This window comes from Miscanthus floridulus, chromosome 9 (genome assembly GCF_019320115.1).
Source record: "Miscanthus floridulus cultivar M001 chromosome 9, ASM1932011v1, whole genome shotgun sequence".
NCBI lineage: Eukaryota > Viridiplantae > Streptophyta > Magnoliopsida > Poales > Poaceae > Miscanthus > Miscanthus floridulus.
This window is the reverse complement of record NC_089588.1, coordinates 11,803,937-11,821,632: the sequence shown is the minus strand read 5'-3', so window position 1 is coordinate 11,821,632 and position 17,696 is coordinate 11,803,937. Positions and strand designations below refer to the sequence as shown.

General features: G+C 47.8%; 2 protein-coding genes across 3 annotated transcripts; both read right to left on the bottom strand.

Moving 5' to 3' along the window:
• Positions 1 to 2,052: 2,052 nt before the first annotated feature.
• Positions 2,053 to 3,944, bottom strand: LOC136479237 (uncharacterized). Its single transcript, XM_066477171.1, has 4 exons — positions 3,056 to 3,944; positions 2,855 to 2,953; positions 2,664 to 2,746; positions 2,053 to 2,421 (listed from the first exon to the last, which is right to left on the bottom strand). The coding sequence occupies exons 1-4, from the start codon at positions 3,942 to 3,944 to the stop codon at positions 2,053 to 2,055; spliced, it is 1,440 nt and encodes a 479-aa protein (XP_066333268.1).
• Positions 3,945 to 8,771: 4,827 nt separating this feature from the next.
• LOC136483423 (uncharacterized) lies at positions 8,772 to 16,306 on the bottom strand. Of its 2 annotated transcripts, none has more exons than XM_066480492.1 (11): positions 16,057 to 16,306; positions 14,336 to 14,505; positions 14,012 to 14,193; positions 13,129 to 13,920; positions 12,934 to 12,990; positions 12,022 to 12,379; positions 11,734 to 11,933; positions 11,396 to 11,472; positions 10,099 to 10,200; positions 9,718 to 9,913; positions 8,772 to 9,263 (listed from the first exon to the last, which is right to left on the bottom strand). In XM_066480492.1, exons 2-11 carry the CDS (start codon positions 14,493 to 14,495, stop codon positions 9,174 to 9,176), a joined length of 2,214 nt encoding a protein of 737 aa, XP_066336589.1. In that variant the 5' UTR covers positions 14,496 to 14,505; positions 16,057 to 16,306; the 3' UTR covers positions 8,772 to 9,173. The 2 variants fall into 2 exon arrangements, with proteins under 2 accessions (XP_066336589.1, XP_066336590.1); XM_066480493.1 differs by having other exon boundaries at positions 14,336 to 14,499.
• Between the last annotated feature and the right edge of the window lie 1,390 nt (positions 16,307 to 17,696).

Genomic DNA, 17,696 nt, shown 5'->3' with positions numbered 1-17,696 from the left:
CAAATTCAGGCATCAAGGTTAAAAACAACCACGGCCAAACAGGCCTCCGACCTTAACAAAAAACCACCCCAAGCATCAGGGGCAACACTGATATGGCGCCAGAACCAGGAAGAAGGTCTCCGTCATCGAAAACAACAAAAGATGGAAAAAGGTTGACCAAATCCTGTCACTCAGCAACTAGGCCTATTTACTCCAAAAGATCTCTAAAAGGACAAACAATTCAAATAAGATACAGGCAATTAAAGCCAAGATACGATCCAACAAACAACGTATCAAAAATTAAACACCAAAAAGCCACTACCCCACTATAAAATAGGCCCCCCAACCTAAAAACCCCAGTCAGCATAGCGCGCAAGGGGGGAAGAAGGCAGAGCACAAACACAAGCCACTTCAATGGCCATGGAGGCAGGGGTCTCTTTAGATATCTAAGTCAGCTGTAGATATTGTGCGAAAACTCGTAAAATCAGAGGCACCAGTAGACGGCGGAGATAGTGGGAAAAGAGAAAGGACCTACAGCACTGTGATGAACAGCGTAGGTCTATGGAAGAAGGGGGATATCGTACGAAATCTCATAACATCACCCTAACGCCGGAGACCTAACCTGCCATCCCCACAATCGAAACATGTCCCACGGGTGTGCAACGTCAGAGGCCTATACCACCAGACAGCTAAAACACCCAGCTAAACAAATACCAAAAGTCTCTGCCTCATGCACAAGCCGCACCAAACCTCCTATCGGATCCCACACCGACTCAGCAACCCTCGCCAGGCGAACTTCAAGTACGCCTCCGCCAGCCAAAAAAATGCCAGCACTCCTACCCCGGCCATCAAGCAAGCACAGAGAAGGAGAGAACATGGGGCGGAGGTCCTGGCCACCACCTCTGTATTGCGCACATTCGCCCAAGCAAAGGCCCACGGTGTGCAAGCTCGGGACTAGATGAGATATGTAAACTAGCACAACAGACATAAGCCCCCGCACAAACAATCAAGAAAGTGAACCTGTTTGGTATTCCATAAAACGTCAAGTAGCATTCTTACAGGACACAAACTTACAATAAAATCCAAACTATTGTGGCGGAGGTCCGTGCCAAGAAAGCACGCGAGTAAACCCAGCACGCTCGTTGTCTATGTCAAACTTAACTGACTCAAACACGTCGTGCGCAACGCTGCGGGGAAAGGTCGAACGCCAATACTCCCAAAGCTCTCCGCTCACATAAATACCATTGTTGTAGAGACTCAAAGGCGCAACATCTTGCACAGGCTCCTGATTCGAACCTACGCAAGGTCAAAATTTTCCATAAAATCATTCAGAACAAAGAAACTTTATTACAAGAGTCCAACTAGACTACAATATACAAGTCAAAATAGCTAAGTCCTAGAAAGAGCCTAGACCTCCAGCATCTCAGCCGCAGCAGAAGTCCCTGGAACGGAGCCCGCATCAACTGTGGGCGGAGACGGCGCCTGCGGCCTCCAACCATCACCACCGCTAATCGTAGCGCCCACCGGAGCACCAGCGGTGGCGGAGGCGTCGCCCGCGGTCGCCGAGCGCGGAACTGGCGGAGGCCTGCCCGCAAGACTTTTCTACGCATCCTGTAGCACAGGCTAAAATATCAGTGGCACAGGCAATGAAAGCCTTCGCAGCTTCACAAAAGCAAGGAGAGAAAAATAGCGGCTACAAAGACTAGAAATACCTTCGCCCTCTTTTCCTCCTCCACCAGTTTCCGGGCAGCAGGTCTCCCAAATGAGCCCAAAGTACCCAATGAAATTTCTCAAGGTTTTTCACAAACCAAGTAGAAGTCTCACCAGCTACTCCAGACCCAGCAGCGCTTCCTTCGGAATACTTTCGGTAATGCGTACAACCCCGCCGTGCACCAAAAAGCTTAGCGTAATTCGCTACTCCCGCCAGCGCCCCATAGTCCGTGCAGCCATTGATCAGACCGGGGAGCTTCGCAAGGTGACGCTTTAGCCAGGAGGTGAGGGCGTAGACGCCGTGTCTTCCTCCGAGGAGCGGAGGTTTCACCTCCGAACTCGGCAACTATGGCCCGGTAATGGCTAACGGTTTGCAGCAAGGACCCCCTTGACCGAGTCCAATGCCTCGTCGTCAAAGACAGCTGCTCCCCACCGCAGCTGCGAATTCCTTCTCAGAGGCCAGCTCTCGCCGGAGACCCTCGGCCCCCCTGTACGGGCCTGCTCGGCGGACAAAGCTCCTGCATCCCGGGCCTTGGCGAGATCGGCCCTCAAAGCCTCCTTTTCTTGTTCCTTCTCCACTAGAGAAAGGCGGAGAGCTGCAAGGGAGTTGGCCAAACCCCCATTTTCACCTTCCAGGCGCTTGTTCTCCACCTTGAGCGCTTCAATCGCAGTATCTCGGTCGGAGATCTCGTGAGTGCAGCGCTCTTCCATAACAACGGCCGTGTGATACCCCTGCGATTAGAAAGAAGAAGACCAAGGCGATCAGCAATAGAAACAAAAGCAAGTCTAAAGGCGAACATACAACAAAAAAGGCAAACCGCCAAAGACGCACCAAGCTCTGGTGTTCTAGATGAATACGGAGAAGTTGGAAGAAATCCATGTCCCTCAGACACTGTTTGAAGCGATCTGTTCAAAGAAGAACAAACAAACACAAAATCATAAGGTGAGAAAAGCAAATCTCACAATAAATACACCAACTGCCAGAGACAACCTCCGACGTCTCCAAGAACCCCAAGATAGCACTCTTTTGAACCTAAGATAGAAGTGTCGGAGGAGCCTGCGTAGCAAAAAAAACAACAACAACAACTCAGGTCAGAGGGCCGATCAGAAATAGGCAATAACAACAGGCCAAAAGACGAGTAAGATAAAGATACTCTATACTCACTCGGAACCGGCGCCATCGGCCCCGGCTGCCCCGGACCAAACCTGACGCTGGCAGCGGCCGCTCGCTCCTCCGGGGTGAGGAGTCCAGCCATGACATCACCTACAAAGCAACAAGTACATAGTATTAGTACTTGGTAGAATACATAAACAAATAAATCGGGCGAAGACAGTAAACACAAAAATGTGCGCCAAACAAACTTACTCATAAAAAGCCCAGGCTGGGCCACCTGCCGAGCCCCCTGGGCAGAAGTCTCCTCCCTATCATGCGGCGAAGGCCCAAAGGGCTGGCTCTCCTTAGCCCGTGGCCTGGCGGGCGGAGGGCTCAAAGAAGACTGAGCCGCCAGGGCCTGCTCAGCAAGCACGACCTCCGGCTGCCCGACGTCGGCCTCTGGCATGGGGGAAGGCGCAACAACGGTGGGAGACGAAGGAGCGTGCTGCAAGACGACCTCCGCGCCCTCTTTAGAACTTGAATACAGCCCGCCAAAAATGTCGGGCATAGGATCGGCGGCGCTAGCCTCCGGCTGTTCGGTGACACTCGCAGCACCGTGCAAGGAGCGCGCCGGAGCAGCGCTGGCCTCCGGACGCTCGGCACCCCCCACAGCGCCACGCGAGGAGCGCGACGGATGAGCACCTGCCTTCGACCGCTCCGCACTGCTCCCAGCATCGTGCAACAGGCGTGCCGGAGTAGCGCTTGCCTCCAGCTGCTCCGCACCGCTCACAGCGCCGCAAACAGGGCGCACCGGAGCTCCAGGAGAGCTGCGATCCCCGCTGCTCATGACCCGCACGTCCACTGATGGGACGGAGGAGCTCTGAATGTCTTCACTGCCGGTGGAGGCAACGCCTGCTCTACCGGCCGAAGACGTGGCTGCCGCCATCACCAGAGCAACGCTCTTCATCTTCTTTTTCACAGGCGCCCGAGCAACAGAGGCGCCCTTCCTCTTCTTGGACTCAGCCTCCGCCGTAACATTCTTCACGGAGGCCTTCTTCTTCTTGTCAATCGAAGCTAGGACCTCCGTGGGAACCTCGCGCTCTCGGTAGACGATCCTGAGTTCCTCAAAAACTCGATTGAGCCGTGGCATGGTGCCTGCCATGGCTCTCCGAGACGTGTACTCACGCTCGGAAATTTTGCCGACCAACCCGATGGCGGCTTCCTCAACCTCGGAGACGAAACTGTCCTCCGTCACCCCTCCCCCAAAGACTGGCCGAAGCGGGGGAACGGGATCCCGGCCTCTGGCCCAAAAACGGGAACCGCCACTGTTTCAAGCCGAAAGGATGAATTGTCTCTTCTCAGGGGCCAATAGTCAGAGGCCATAATCTCCTCCACCAGATCACGGCCCCCGGAGTAGCGGCATGCCAACGCAAAGGCCCGGTCACAAGCCTCCCTCGCCGGTGACACCGCCTTCGGCGGTTCCAAGCGCGTATGCGGCGCCATCACCTCCATTCTTGAGGACAACGGATACTCCGCGACCTCCTCACCATCCTCGGTGGTGCTACGGACCCCGTAGGTCTTCACGTAAAACCACTCCTCAAGCCAGCCATGGTCCCATTTGCCTTTCTGGCAAAAAGAAATCTCCAGGCAGTCTACGCCTTGGTTCCTCTTTGACATGAAGGTGCAACTACCATACTGGTAGATCACCTCCACCTCCTTGCCCTCCCGCATCTCCTTCTTCTTCTTTGGCTACTTCTGCAGCTCGTAGTAAGCGCAGAAGGTGTCCACATCTGGCTCGGCGCCATAAGAAACACACGCCCAGCAGAATTTGCTGAGCATGAGGAAGGCAGTAGGAGTCAGATGATGGAGCTAGACATTGAAGGTCTCCAACACCAGGTGGAGGAAGGGGATGTAAGGAAGGAGGAGGCCACAGGTGAAGAAGTCCCAAAACACCACCACATATCTCTCCTCCGGTTCCGGAACAGTCTGGCCAGGCAGAGGGATTTTTACCCTCGAAGAAGGAAAACAAGATTCCTTCAACATCTCCGCAACCGCCTCATCAGTAATGGACGAGGGGCTGAAATCCCATGACTTAATCGCCATATCTCCGGGATCTGCAGCGATCAGGTCCCCGACAGAGGCAGAGACACTCCCCAAATCCTCCTCCACCAGCTTCTCAAATTCCAGCGCAGAGCGGAGGCAACCATGCACTCTTCAAAATCCGCACTCCAGCTGCCTACCCTAACACCAAGAAGGTGGCGATAGGGTCCGAAGAAGGCGGGTCGACGAGTATGGGCGAAGGCGGAAAAGAAAGCCACCGCGGCAGTAACCTGGGAGGAAGGCGCAAGCGGAAAGAAGGAACGCGCGAAGGCAGCTCAAGCAAAAGCAAAGAAAGCAGAGAACGATTTCTGGCGTTGCAACGAAAACGAATGACTCGTGCGGGGGGGGGGGGGGACCCCGCCACCAACACCGCCCTTATATAGGTCGCGGGTGGGCGGTTCGGCTCTCGCCATACAACGGTCACCCCCGGATAGTGCGCCTGGCGCTGAACGGTCATCTCTGGATAGTTCGCCCACCGCCCAACGGTAACCCCTGTATAAGTTGCAAGCTGCACAACGGCTAGATTTGTAGCCCAACGGCAACCTTAACAAGACCAGCGGCCGCGCCAGAGCGGACCAGGGGGGAACCAGCGGGGATCGGTCGGAGACATGACCACGCGCAGTCTCCGCCCCCACGGACGTCCTCGCTTAAGGCGCTTTGAGCTCACGACACGCTCAGGCGGACCGTGGTCTCAAAAGGGGGGAACTGTTGTAACACAACCTCCGAGAGTAGCGGAGACCTACGTGGTCAGCAGTTCGTAGAGACGTCTCCGACCGATCACCTAAGCGAAGGCCCAGCCACCATGCCTCCAGACCCTAACCCTAGAAAGATGATAGTTTCTCAGACTGTGCTCACAGGACGCTGCGTGCAACCTCGGCGCAGCCTCCGCCCGTTAGGCGCGCAGGCACCTCCGGGCGAAGAGGGTGGAGGCCGCCCCACTGATAGGCTAATCAAATGCCAACGTCTAATATGTGTGTGCAGGTAAGCAAAGGAAGGCGCTCATGGACGGCGCTGGCGCTCCGGTTCGGCCTCTGCTCATACGGGCGGAGGCCCAAGCAGGAGCACGACTGAACCGGGCGTCGGAGGTCGGTGGCTTTCGGCGTACCTGAGGCGGAGACCGCAGGTGGGGGCCCGAGGGTTCATCGCCGAAAGCCTAGGGCTAGATAGGGCGGAGAACGACGACGAAGGTCCAAAGGCCCATCAACGAATCCTGAGGTCCGCTGGGCCGGTTGGTCACGCAGGCCCAATATCTGGTGGCGGCGTGGCAAGATTACCCCCGAGACGAAGAGCAAGTAGAGGAATGATCCTAGAATGTATTGTAGCAGTTGAGGGACACTGCTGTAAATACAGCAAAGGCGGTAGTTGAGCCCTATAAATAGGGGACACTTGTAACAATACAAAAAGGTTGGTGAATGTATTAATGAAACCACAGCATTACGCGTCACTCCCTTACACGCCCACTTGCCGTGCCATCCCTTCCAAAGCTTCCGCACGATTACTGCACTCATCGGGCGGAGGCCCCTACCACTTCCTCGCCGTCTGAGACCGCGAGTCTCAACAGCTGCCGGCTTCGATCCGCACAGGTCGGTGAATTCAGCAAGAGGTTTGTCTTGTACCCTGACTTCAATGTTAGATGGTGGCACTGTTCATCTATTAGAACAGTGGCTACATCAACCAAAATGGAGAGGATGGAAGAACTTTAATAGGATATTGTTTTTAATTTTAGATGAGATTTTTTTCATATATAATTTAGGGATGTACTGTGTAAGTTTAAATATAATTCCCCCTTCTCTGTAGGGAAAATGTCATTTCAGGTTTTAAGGCATAGAACTAGCTGTCAAATTTGTTACTTTTCCAACATTTAGAGAAGGAATCACGTCGGCACATTATTATTGCTCCCGGTCATAAGCAGCATCTAGGTTGGCTTGTGAGGACTAACTAATTCATTTCTGCCACGAGCTAGGGTACAAAGTGATATATCAAACATAAGTCGAAAAGAATGTTGTATATTAATTTGAAGGGCTACAAGATTATTAAACGATGACTTATGAAAAATATGGCATCCGTTGTACTTTCAGTCATGCCACGTACAAGATAGCTGCAGGGTAGGCACGACCGTCTATATGAGTAAGTTACACATTATAGTACAACAATATTACAGAACAATAGGCCGGCACCCGCCGGCAAAATGTCAATCTAGCTAGCACCTAGCAGGAACATAGTGTGTTTGTATCTACTTGCCTAATCATAGTTGATAGATCATGTATATGAGCTAAAACTTCTTTTCTAATTTGGCATTTGAAGTTGTTTGCAACATCATATTTGAATTCCATCTCATGTTCGATTGCACCAAGAACTAATTGCCTTTGCTCCCTTTAGTGTAACTTCATGTGTATCCTGAGCACCTCTCTCTCTGCAAAACAAGGTAATAAAACCGAAACTAATAGAATCTGTTAGTCTAAGATAAATAAAGCATACAACTGTATTTATACCAGATTTATTCTCCAAGACAAGAGGCTGGCGGCCATGGTGATTGAAGGTGTGTTTAACGGCCACAACAGCACCCAACACCTATGACCGTACGTTACATCTCTACATCAATGAGAGGACTGTGTAGATGTAGCATACGGTCATGAGGGATAGGTGCTGGATTACCGAAGAACTGAGTCCTCTCTCCGCTTGCATCGTGCCTGCGTCGTCTACAGTCCAACAACAAAACACATGTGAGGGAGGATGGAGAACATTTCTGTTTTGCTAACGCACAACCAGCAGCTTCAAGTATTGTAGATTTCTTTTTCATAATAAAATGTAATATAAACGAAAAGATGGGAGAGGAAAACATTTTTGCTATTTAACCATTAATTTCACTCCTACACTTCACCATTTTTCCATATAGAAATTTAGGGGTGAGATTTGGCAGTTGCATACAACGGCTGGAATTGGACAACAATGCAAGATTAAAATGATGTAAACTGAATCAACGGCATATATAGAGCTGTGAATGGAGGTCGGGACATGTATGTGGATCATGCTCATCAGAATTCAGAACTGCAAAGTTAAAGAGAGAGAGGGATGCATGATTACCTGTTTCTGAGAGGCCGATAGGCATGCAGCAGGGAGCATGCAAATGAGGATGCATCGTGGTTCTGGTGGCGTGGTTTGGTTACCACTGATTAGCAATGCAATGCATCAATGGAAATGGCTGCCTGATTGCCGATCATCGCGTATATATATACTCCTAGGCGCAGGTGGGACCGTGGGAGTGAGTGGGGGCAGCAAAACGGCTCTCTCCCCCCCCTCCCCCCCCCCCCCCCCCCCCCCCCCCCCGCAACGAAAGCAGCAGATGCGCATGCACGCACAAGACACGTTGCATTGGGACCGCCGGGCGTTTGGCTGACAAAGATGAGACGGAGACACGTCTGGTGCGTGCACTAGCTGCCTGCTCCCTGCCTTGGTGTAAGTGATCGCTGAATGCAGTTATGAACGGCCCCAAACACAAAAGCAGCTACCAGCAGCAGTGCTGCAGCTGTGTCAGGCTGAAACTGAATGGACTCGTGCAGTTTCAGTTAACTGAAGAAGGTGTTTCCTGAATGACAAGGCCGCAAGTTTTTAGAGCGAACGGGCATTCCGTATTCGATGTGTAGAGTTCATGGTAGATCCGACGGCTAGTTTTTGTTGTATCTCATTTACCGTGTCATCAGTTACGGCACAACTCTGTAACCGGGCGGGCCAGTCCCGGCCGGAGTAGCAGAGTATTCATATGTAAATATCTCCATTTATCCTGCATTCCACCGCATTATTCAGTAACTGTAAGTTCTAGTCGTAACTAGCTGGAACCAAAGGAGCAAAGCTGCTTTGCCAAAGCTCAACATACAGAGCCAAATCAAATGGCCATCACAGGGCTACTGGATATTCATCAATGGAGTCACGTTCTACACTAGTTCAGTACCAACTCTGTCATGCATGATGCATAGCATGCTGTGTTGCTGCGTCATCGACAGATTCGACACAGACAACACTAACAACTCAATGTTTTACAGTTCCGATATTGAAACTAAGAGGAGGAAGGCCTCCATGTCTACTGCTGTCAGTTCAGGGCGCTTCAGGCTAAGCGAGAGCCTTCTAAGTTTTACCTAATACATATATCCGTTTCCTGCTCACTTGGCCGTCAGTTCAGGCTAAGCAAGACTTCAAGAGCCGCCTCAGTTTTACCTAATATCAGTTTCCTTCTCACTCGGTTTTCAGAAGTAACACTATCTCGCCATATCAATACTTTTGTAGGCAGTTACATTCAGAGAACAATTGCTGAGCAGTAGCATCTCCTGCCAATTGACTTCAACCCCGTCGTCACCCAGCCACACCCTTCCTTGTAGCGTTCCACCTGACAAATCGCCATGACACCAATGCTTAGATGTTAGCCACGACACGTACTTGACAATTATTATGCAGAAAAAAAATGACAGCGACCAAAACAGGCTACTTGAGGAAACCAAAGAATTCATGTTCACTTGTTCAGATAAAATGCACTAGACACTGACATGATAACAAAATTGTATATGTAGTAGGGACAGGAAAGCAAAATAATAAAAACAAGTGCTTAAGGTTCTAAGAATATGTGCTCAACTTAAATGCAGTACACTTTCATGCCAAGACTCAATATATGCAGTTGATGCAGGCAGACCCTTGACACATAGCAGTTCAGTGACTGCCTCACTATCAAGCCCTGGCAGCTATATACATGATTTTGGATCTATGAATTTTGGTTCCAGCTTAGTTGAGTTATTGACAGCCAGATGGACACCATAAGAAATTTGTCATTTGGCGTTGCTACTTACCACATCCAAGATTGTATCTGCTTCACCTTTCACCCCACCAAAGGTGAATATTGAGCCACCGAGCACAGCTGAAGAATGGTATCCTCTGGTGTAGTTCATGGGTTCAACCATCACCCATGATGGCATCCTTGGCTCATACACCTCAACAGTTGCCACCATTGCTTTAGCCCCTGTGTCGTATCCACCAATCGAGAATCTGGAACAAAATACAAAGGCAAATTATATCAACAAAGGATAGTATACACCCTGATGCACCCCCCCCCCCCCCCCCCCCCCCCCCCCCCCCCCCCCCCTTTCATTTGCTGGGCACACATTATATAGCATATTTTTCAAAAGAAACATCCTACATATATTATAAAAAGAAAGAGTTACGTGACTTACATCTTCTCATTAAGCACTGTAAGTGTATGACAGCCCCTTCCTGCACTCATCTTTGGCAGCATTTTCCAGTTAGGCTCCCGAGGATCAAGTCTTTCAGCAGAGCTGCCAATACACATAAGAAAGTTAGCACAAGAGTTTTCTTGTGTTCCTCTCACTTCAAATATCACCGCCATTATAGCAATAGAGAATAGACTAATGAGCATTTATGAAATAATTCAGATTATTCAGATTTGCACTAAACCATAGGTGTCGGTGTTTCAAATCACCGACTAGTAAATTTGTGATCTGCGCGTTTGGCCCGGATGGTGTGCTCGGAGGACACAAAAATTTATACTGGTTCGGGCGGAATGTCTCTACGTCCAGTCTGCTGTTGCTCGTGTTACCGACACTAGTTTGTAGTAGGGGTTACAAACGGGCGTTGAGTCTCGTTGAGCTCGTTGAGCCCCTTTCGCCCTTCGTGGGGCGTCCTGCTTCCCCTTTTATAGATGAAGGGGAAGACGCAGGTTACACGAGAGAAAGAGAGAGGGAGAGAAAAGCGAGGAGGAAGAAGGCCTCCAGGGTCTCGGCGCCCTTCATCTCCTTTACACTGGTCCCGCCAGTCCTGTAGATGATGACGGGGACGGCTTCATGTCACAACCCTGTTCATCACTGGTGCTATACGCGAGCGTCGTCAGTCGGTCGTGGCGCTCCATTCCGTCCCGGCGGGCGGCATAGTTAGCAGATACCCCCCTCGGAAGTCGTATGGGGATTAGATAGCATAACGCCGGCACGCCCAACACTGTTGGCGACGTGAGTCCTCAGGTATGGCCCATCGTGGCCGCGGCTCACGTCAAGACGCGCCTACTCCCTTTCTGGTGTCAGAGGTTTGACCCTGGATTCGTACTCTTAGACCCGTAGTGGTTAGAGGTGGTACGGACCCCCGTCGGGCGAGGCGGAATTCCCCTGCGAGTGGTCTCACGAGGCGAAGTCCGCGCCCTCGGGGTAGGACGAGGCGGAGCCCGGGCCCTCGGGGTCGGGCGACACGGAGCCCGCACCCTCGGGGTCGGGCGAGACGGAGCCCGTACCTTCAGGGTCGGGCGAGACCAAAATACGCTCTTGACCATCCGGGCGAGTTAGCGTTCATGGCCATCAGTTTCCTTCTTCCAGGTATTCCTAGTACTGATACCCGACAATAGGCCACCACATGAGGTTTAACTAACTGTTTTGAGATGTTTGGAGGTTTTATGAGCTGTTGTATTTCCACCAGATCAAAACTAAACCAATCAGGTACTAAACACAGGCAGGAAAAGTACAGCACCTCAGATATTGAACACCATTGAAGCCACCGACAGCATAAATCACACCATTTAGTGCTACACCAGCTAGAGCAAAGCGCTGAAGAACAGTGTGACAAAGTCAGTCAAGCTGTCAGAAGCAAATATTTTCCCAAAAAGAACAGTACATCAAATTGAAATGGAACCAGGAACTGTTTTTCTTCACTGCAGAATTACACAGTTTTCCATGAGTAAATGGTTATTATTTTCCCAAGCTGTTCATGTCTTAGGCAAATTTATGCATGTTCTACTAAGTGCTTCAGTAATGTATGAGAAGAAAAGCTTTCAGATTCTAGAACAAATGAATGGTAGAAACTGATACCTTTTCAAGCATAGGTTGATTCTTTATCCACTTTCCATGTGTAGGATCAAACATCTCAACATCAGAGAAACACTCAGTTCCATCTCCACCACCGAATGCATAGATTCTCCCATTGACACTAACCCCAGCAAGGCTCCCCTTGTCACGAGTCAACGATGGGCATGTGGACCAATCATCACGGCTTCGGTCATAATAGTCAACTTCATCCAAAAGATAAATGCAGAATCAGGACAGCGATTGAAATATGAGAGCTCAAGAGGGAACTAAACTTAGAAGCCAAGTAGTAACCTGTATCAAACCAGCAAGCACCATCACCACCACCAAGAACAAATATCTTGCCCTGTAGTGCAACAGTTGAGGTATATGACTTGCCAACAGCCATTGGTTTGAGGGGTGTTAGTACGTCCAATGAAGGGGAAAAAGAGTCTAGTGATGGCAAAAATGAGAAGCCATCAAAACCACCAACTAGATAAATGACATCTTCTGAACCCAAACATTGTTCTACAAACTGGTTAAGTGAATCATCTAGGGTCAAAGGATCTATTTTAGAATTCAATGTCTTAACTGTTCCCTTTAGTTCAACAATTCTTTTCAGTAACCTCTCATTCACCCCTTGTAAATGTTTGACTTCTTTGTTGGACCAAGCCTGCATTTTGAACATAAGTTAGATTTAACCACCAAAACTTTTTTGCCAGGAAATGAGATGTTTTTCCTAGACTTTGGGATTGCATCCTTTTTCTCCACTTCCATATTGAAATAGTGGACTACAGAAGTTGAACAATCGATCATAGAAGATCCTAGCTGAAAGATTGATTAGAAACTAAGCAGATGCGAGACTGATTTAGAAGCATAATGGAAAAATCTTTTCATTTCATCCTGCCTTGCTTCTTCCATTTCTTTAGGTAGCCGTGAACCAAAAACACTACAAGCATCATATGGATTCTCCCTGTTAGTGCCACATAACAAATTTAGCCATTCTAGAGTGCAAAATTTAGCTATCCCAAAGATTTACTCAACATAATGTCGCTTGCTCTATTTTCTTGGTTCCTACATTGTCATGCTAAGTTATCAACACATCTATTCAAAGTGTAATTTCTGGGGTTTTTTTTTTGGCATATAACATTTCCATAAATTTAAGATTGCATGGCTCAGTATAACAGATGCAAGGCATTTCATGAGGTTGTAGCATAAAGAAGAGACCTGCTTCTTCTCCATCACCTCTATTCGTCCAGATAACTCTTTAACTACATCAATCAGCTGCACAAACAAAATTTTGTGAGAAATTTTGCAATAGATAGACAAGAACTAAGCATGTTCGCTAGACTGAATGAACTGAAGCACAAAACAAGGATGATAAGTTGGGATGCAGATATCAGCTGAGTTAAAAGTTATGACCTTAGCTTCTGTGCATGATTCAGAGTCCAATAACTGGACCAGCAAAGAATGCTCCAAGGACAGCTTATCAACTTCAGAATCTAAGGTTTCTGGCAAATGAGAGTTCCCATCCAGAATTGCACAAAAATCATAATCTAAGACTTCTTGGGCATACTTGCAGCTATATGCATCATTATCTTCAGTTTCAGTAGCATTGGCATAAAAATCAGAATGCCACTGCTGACCAGGAAAAGTCATGCACCCTTGAAACACCTGATCAAAGCTCAGAATTTTTCCCTGCTTATCAGGGTACTGTTGTTGTTTCACTGGAACCACCCTATATGATAGTGCATAGTCCTCCCTCTCTGGTGATGTGTATTGACAATCCAGTTCATCGAAGCAACCAGAAGATTCATTACCTGAGCTTGCATGTTCCGCATCCACATCTCGTGTCCCAACTTCCTCGAATTTGTTCTTCTTCACTATGTCTGCATATGACTTTACAAGCTTTTCTGATTTGAGGTTATCGTTCCCCTCACACTCTGGTGCCCATCCAGGTGACAGCACTAATTCTCTCCCATGATCATCAGCTGGTGCTGCGGCAGGGGGCATCCAGAAATTGTTGGGGGGAGAAGGAGAAGGAGTAAACATATCCATCAAAACACATGTTTGAGCATGATCCAATTCAAACTTGAAAAAATGGAGCTTCCGGCCAGGGACGCCGGGTGTGTTCTGATAGTAATTGGCTATAATAGCATTTCTAAACTGATTCTCTGCTAGCGGGAAACACCACACCCTTACCCGCATTGCAACCTAAACAAATAAAAGGGCATGAATATAGAAGCCATTTTACTGAGAGTGAAAAAGAAGATGACATTCAAAGTACAGACACCAGGGATTGTACCTGGGCAGGATAGCTTGTTTTGCCCTTGCTATCATGTGACCATGCATTTGATTCAGGACAGAACTTGCCATTCCCTGCAGCTTCGTAAATACCGTACAATTTGCGATCAGCATAATTGAAGAGGAAGAGAGGTAGTCCTTCCTTAATGTTTCGTACATATGAAATATGTCCTTTTGGCAATCCTGAAACATGACACACACGGTAACTAAGTCAATGGATCCCTCAACAAGTTGATATGCCCAAATGCATTAAAGGGGTAGCTCAGTTTTGTAAATACAAAGCTTAGAGAAGAGTTGTTGTGATGAAGACAAACCAAGAGCATACCAAAAAGTTGTCGTGAGTGACATTCTGCAATGGTATTGTTAGTGCAACCAAATATCACAGCTCCAAGGTCTTGCTGTTTGAGGTTTCTTGCGGGAATGGACAGGTTTGTTGGCCTGGTATTTTTTACAACCTGGCTCCACGAGGATTTGCTCGCCACCATTGTACTGATACTAGCAAGATGAGAAACCAAAGGAAAGGAATAAATATACTGCACTGTCAAGCTGATGTGTATCAAACATGCAACTGGATACACATCAGCTCAAAAAAAGCTGATGTGTATCCAGTTGCATGGTTGATGCATGAGGCAAGAAAAGGTAATGTTGTTCAGGAATCACAACTACTTATTTTCTAAACATGAAAGCAAAGATCAAATGACTGTAATGCAAATACAGATACTACAATTTTGTATTATCATATCATTCGACTCAGCTTATTGTACACTACAGTTCAAGAAAAATCTCACTTGCTGAACAGTAAGTTTTCAGAGTTGTTTTCTCTGATTCATCACAACAGAAAAGAAGGCAAAATAATTAGGTACATCTACATATCAAAGTGAGCAGATGACCTTTACTGAGACTTTCTTTTTCATATCATGGTGCACAAATATTTTGGGAGTGGCCCATTTTACACAATTTAGTGATGATAATAATAATGCAAACTGAATTTCAATGATGAGTAGTATGCAGCTACATTACAAGGTCAGAGTCGTTAAGGTTGGTAATGAGCTCCAACAAATTCGACTACCCCTGGTTCCTGACTGTTGATATGTACTAGCACATGGAGGTAAAGCAAGAGACGAAGGCCGAGTCCCTGAACTCGTACATGGAAATGAGTACCAAAATGATGCGCAGCAGTTTAATCAATGTCTCTCAGTACAATGCCCAGTTCTCCCAACACAAAAGAAATTGCAATTTTTAGTTTAAATTTATAGTTCAATTTTTCTATAAAATTGTTTCCGATTCACCAAACCTATTCTTATCTCTTTCTAAAGGAATTCAAAAAACAAAATAAGAAAAAGAAAAAATACTGGAATTCCGGATTTTTCCAATTTCTCTCATTAAAATATTCCAAAATTAAGAATGGGTTTAGTTACTTAAATTCAAAAAGTGAATCAAAGAATTTCAGTAGAAATAACAAAAAGAAAAAAGATACAAAGATATCCGTTTCGGGTTAAAATATATCCTTTACTTTCCTTTTTTTTTATTTGCAATTTGGACATTTCCGTGGGTACTTTTTTTTTTACTTTATTAGAAAGAAAAGCTTCTTTTTCGAAAGATTACCCCTGTCTTTGTTTATGCTTCGGGGGTGGAGAAAATCCCCCTGCCCACAAAACCCTGCTCTATTCACGATTTTTTCAGAATCAATGCCCTGCATCTGCAATGGCTGAAGGCTAGGAGTATGAGGGAAATCCTACCCTCGAATCATCAGCGGACGCACACGAACCAATCGAATCCTCGGGGTAACAAGCGCGGCGCATGATCGATCGAGCGAGACCGCTACTTTTCTACTAAAGAGTGAAGTAGTTCGACCCAAATACATCCAAGAAGCATAATGATTACAACCAGAGCAGAAAAGGATCCGAGAGATCATCTCGTGCGGACTAGACGAAAGGCACTAGCTTTATGGTGTTGTGCTGCTCGTCGGATCAAGCAAGCAAGAAAGCGGGGGGAAGCAAAGGGAAAGGAAATGCTGCGGTTGGGGTTTCGTGGTACGGTCCGTACCTTGGAATCCGCTTTGCTTCGCTTGGCGTGCTGAAGCCCCACTGCCGCACTGCTCCAAGAAGGAAGAGGACGGAAGGCGGCGATCGCACTCGCGCTGCAGCGAAACCCTCGCCCACGCCGATCGAAGTGGTTCTTGCTCGCACTCACAGGCCGGCGACGAAGCGAAGGCAGGGCGTGGATGAAGTGAACTGCTCTGCCTCTCTGGCCTGGCCTCTGTTGAGCCTGCGCGGTGAGAACTGAAAAGAGAAGGGAAGGGAAGGGAGCAGTGATGTGATTTGATGAGGAGGAAAGGTGAAAAGGCAGTGGTGGGTAGAAAAAGCAAATGCTGTTTTTACTGCTCCGCCTCGTCCGTCCTCCCCGCGCTACGCGTGTGTCAGTGTCTTTGTACAGCGTCGATGTATGTACACGTACAGCAAGCAAGCAACCAGTAGAGGAGGACGCATGGCCCACCCGACAGAGGCACAGACACGATGTCTCCTGTTTGTGTGAGAAGGAAGGACGGCCCACATGTCAGAGGCACAGATGAAATGTAGTTTCCGTTACAGGCAAGATTAGGAGGGAAGGAAACCGGGTCCGTTCTGCTTTTAGCTCACGGGCCACTTCTGGCTATTGGGCTATGGCCCGGCGTCGGCCCAACTAAGCCCACTCCCTCGGGCCGGGCACTCTTTTTCTTCTAGCTTCAGCTTAAACTGCTACTGCTTTGCGTTGGGTACTTGGGTTCCACTGAATGAATTCAGAGCTCCTGCTCACTTCCATGATTAAAAAACTGCATACACTGTAGCTAACAAATAAAAAAAATTCACCATCTACTTCTCCCATTCCTAGGATCAACATTCACCTACACCATTCCAGCACTAAGCATTCTCACCATTACGTCACAGTACATAGGTTTTCTAAACACTGATGCGGTCGATCACTGTCTGTCGGTAAGCAATGTTGTTTTTCATCTTGCCTGACAACTTATCACCACCGCTCAGTATGCAACCTGAACACGACACAGTGGTGCAGTTCACCTTGTCCAAAGTTCAGTTCCAGACTGGACTAATCCAAGCAATGATCTGCACTGCATGTACATAGGATTCTAAAGTGGGATTTGGAGTTGATAGTATCATAATATTGTAGTACAAATTCTATGAAAGAAATTTGGCATAGGATTAGCATTTAACTCACACTTAGGACATCATAATAAGCTCCATAAAACTTTGGCGGAAGAAAAACACTGTACCATGGCTGATAAGCCGGGCTGATAAGTTCAAGCGAAGTCATGATGTTCAAGTGTACTGTACTGACATAAATATAGTGTGCAGTCAAGTCTTGTTAATTACTATTATATTATATTCTTAAAGCTGAAATCAAAGAAAGAATGCAACCAAAATGAGAGGACAAAAAAGGTGAAGCTAAGGCGGAAACATACGCTATGTTTTTTAGCACTATTTTAGCAGTACTTTTTAGAAAACGAAGTTTTTTTCTCACAACGAATCAGCAGCAGCAGCCGCCGCCGCCAAATTTCAGCGAAACAAACGGTATAAATACCATGTTCTTCACTTGGACCCTACTAGTACAGTAATGCTACAGACACAAGTTTTGTGACAGCAAAGAACCTACGTCAGCGAGGCTGACCTCATGACCTAACCTGAAAG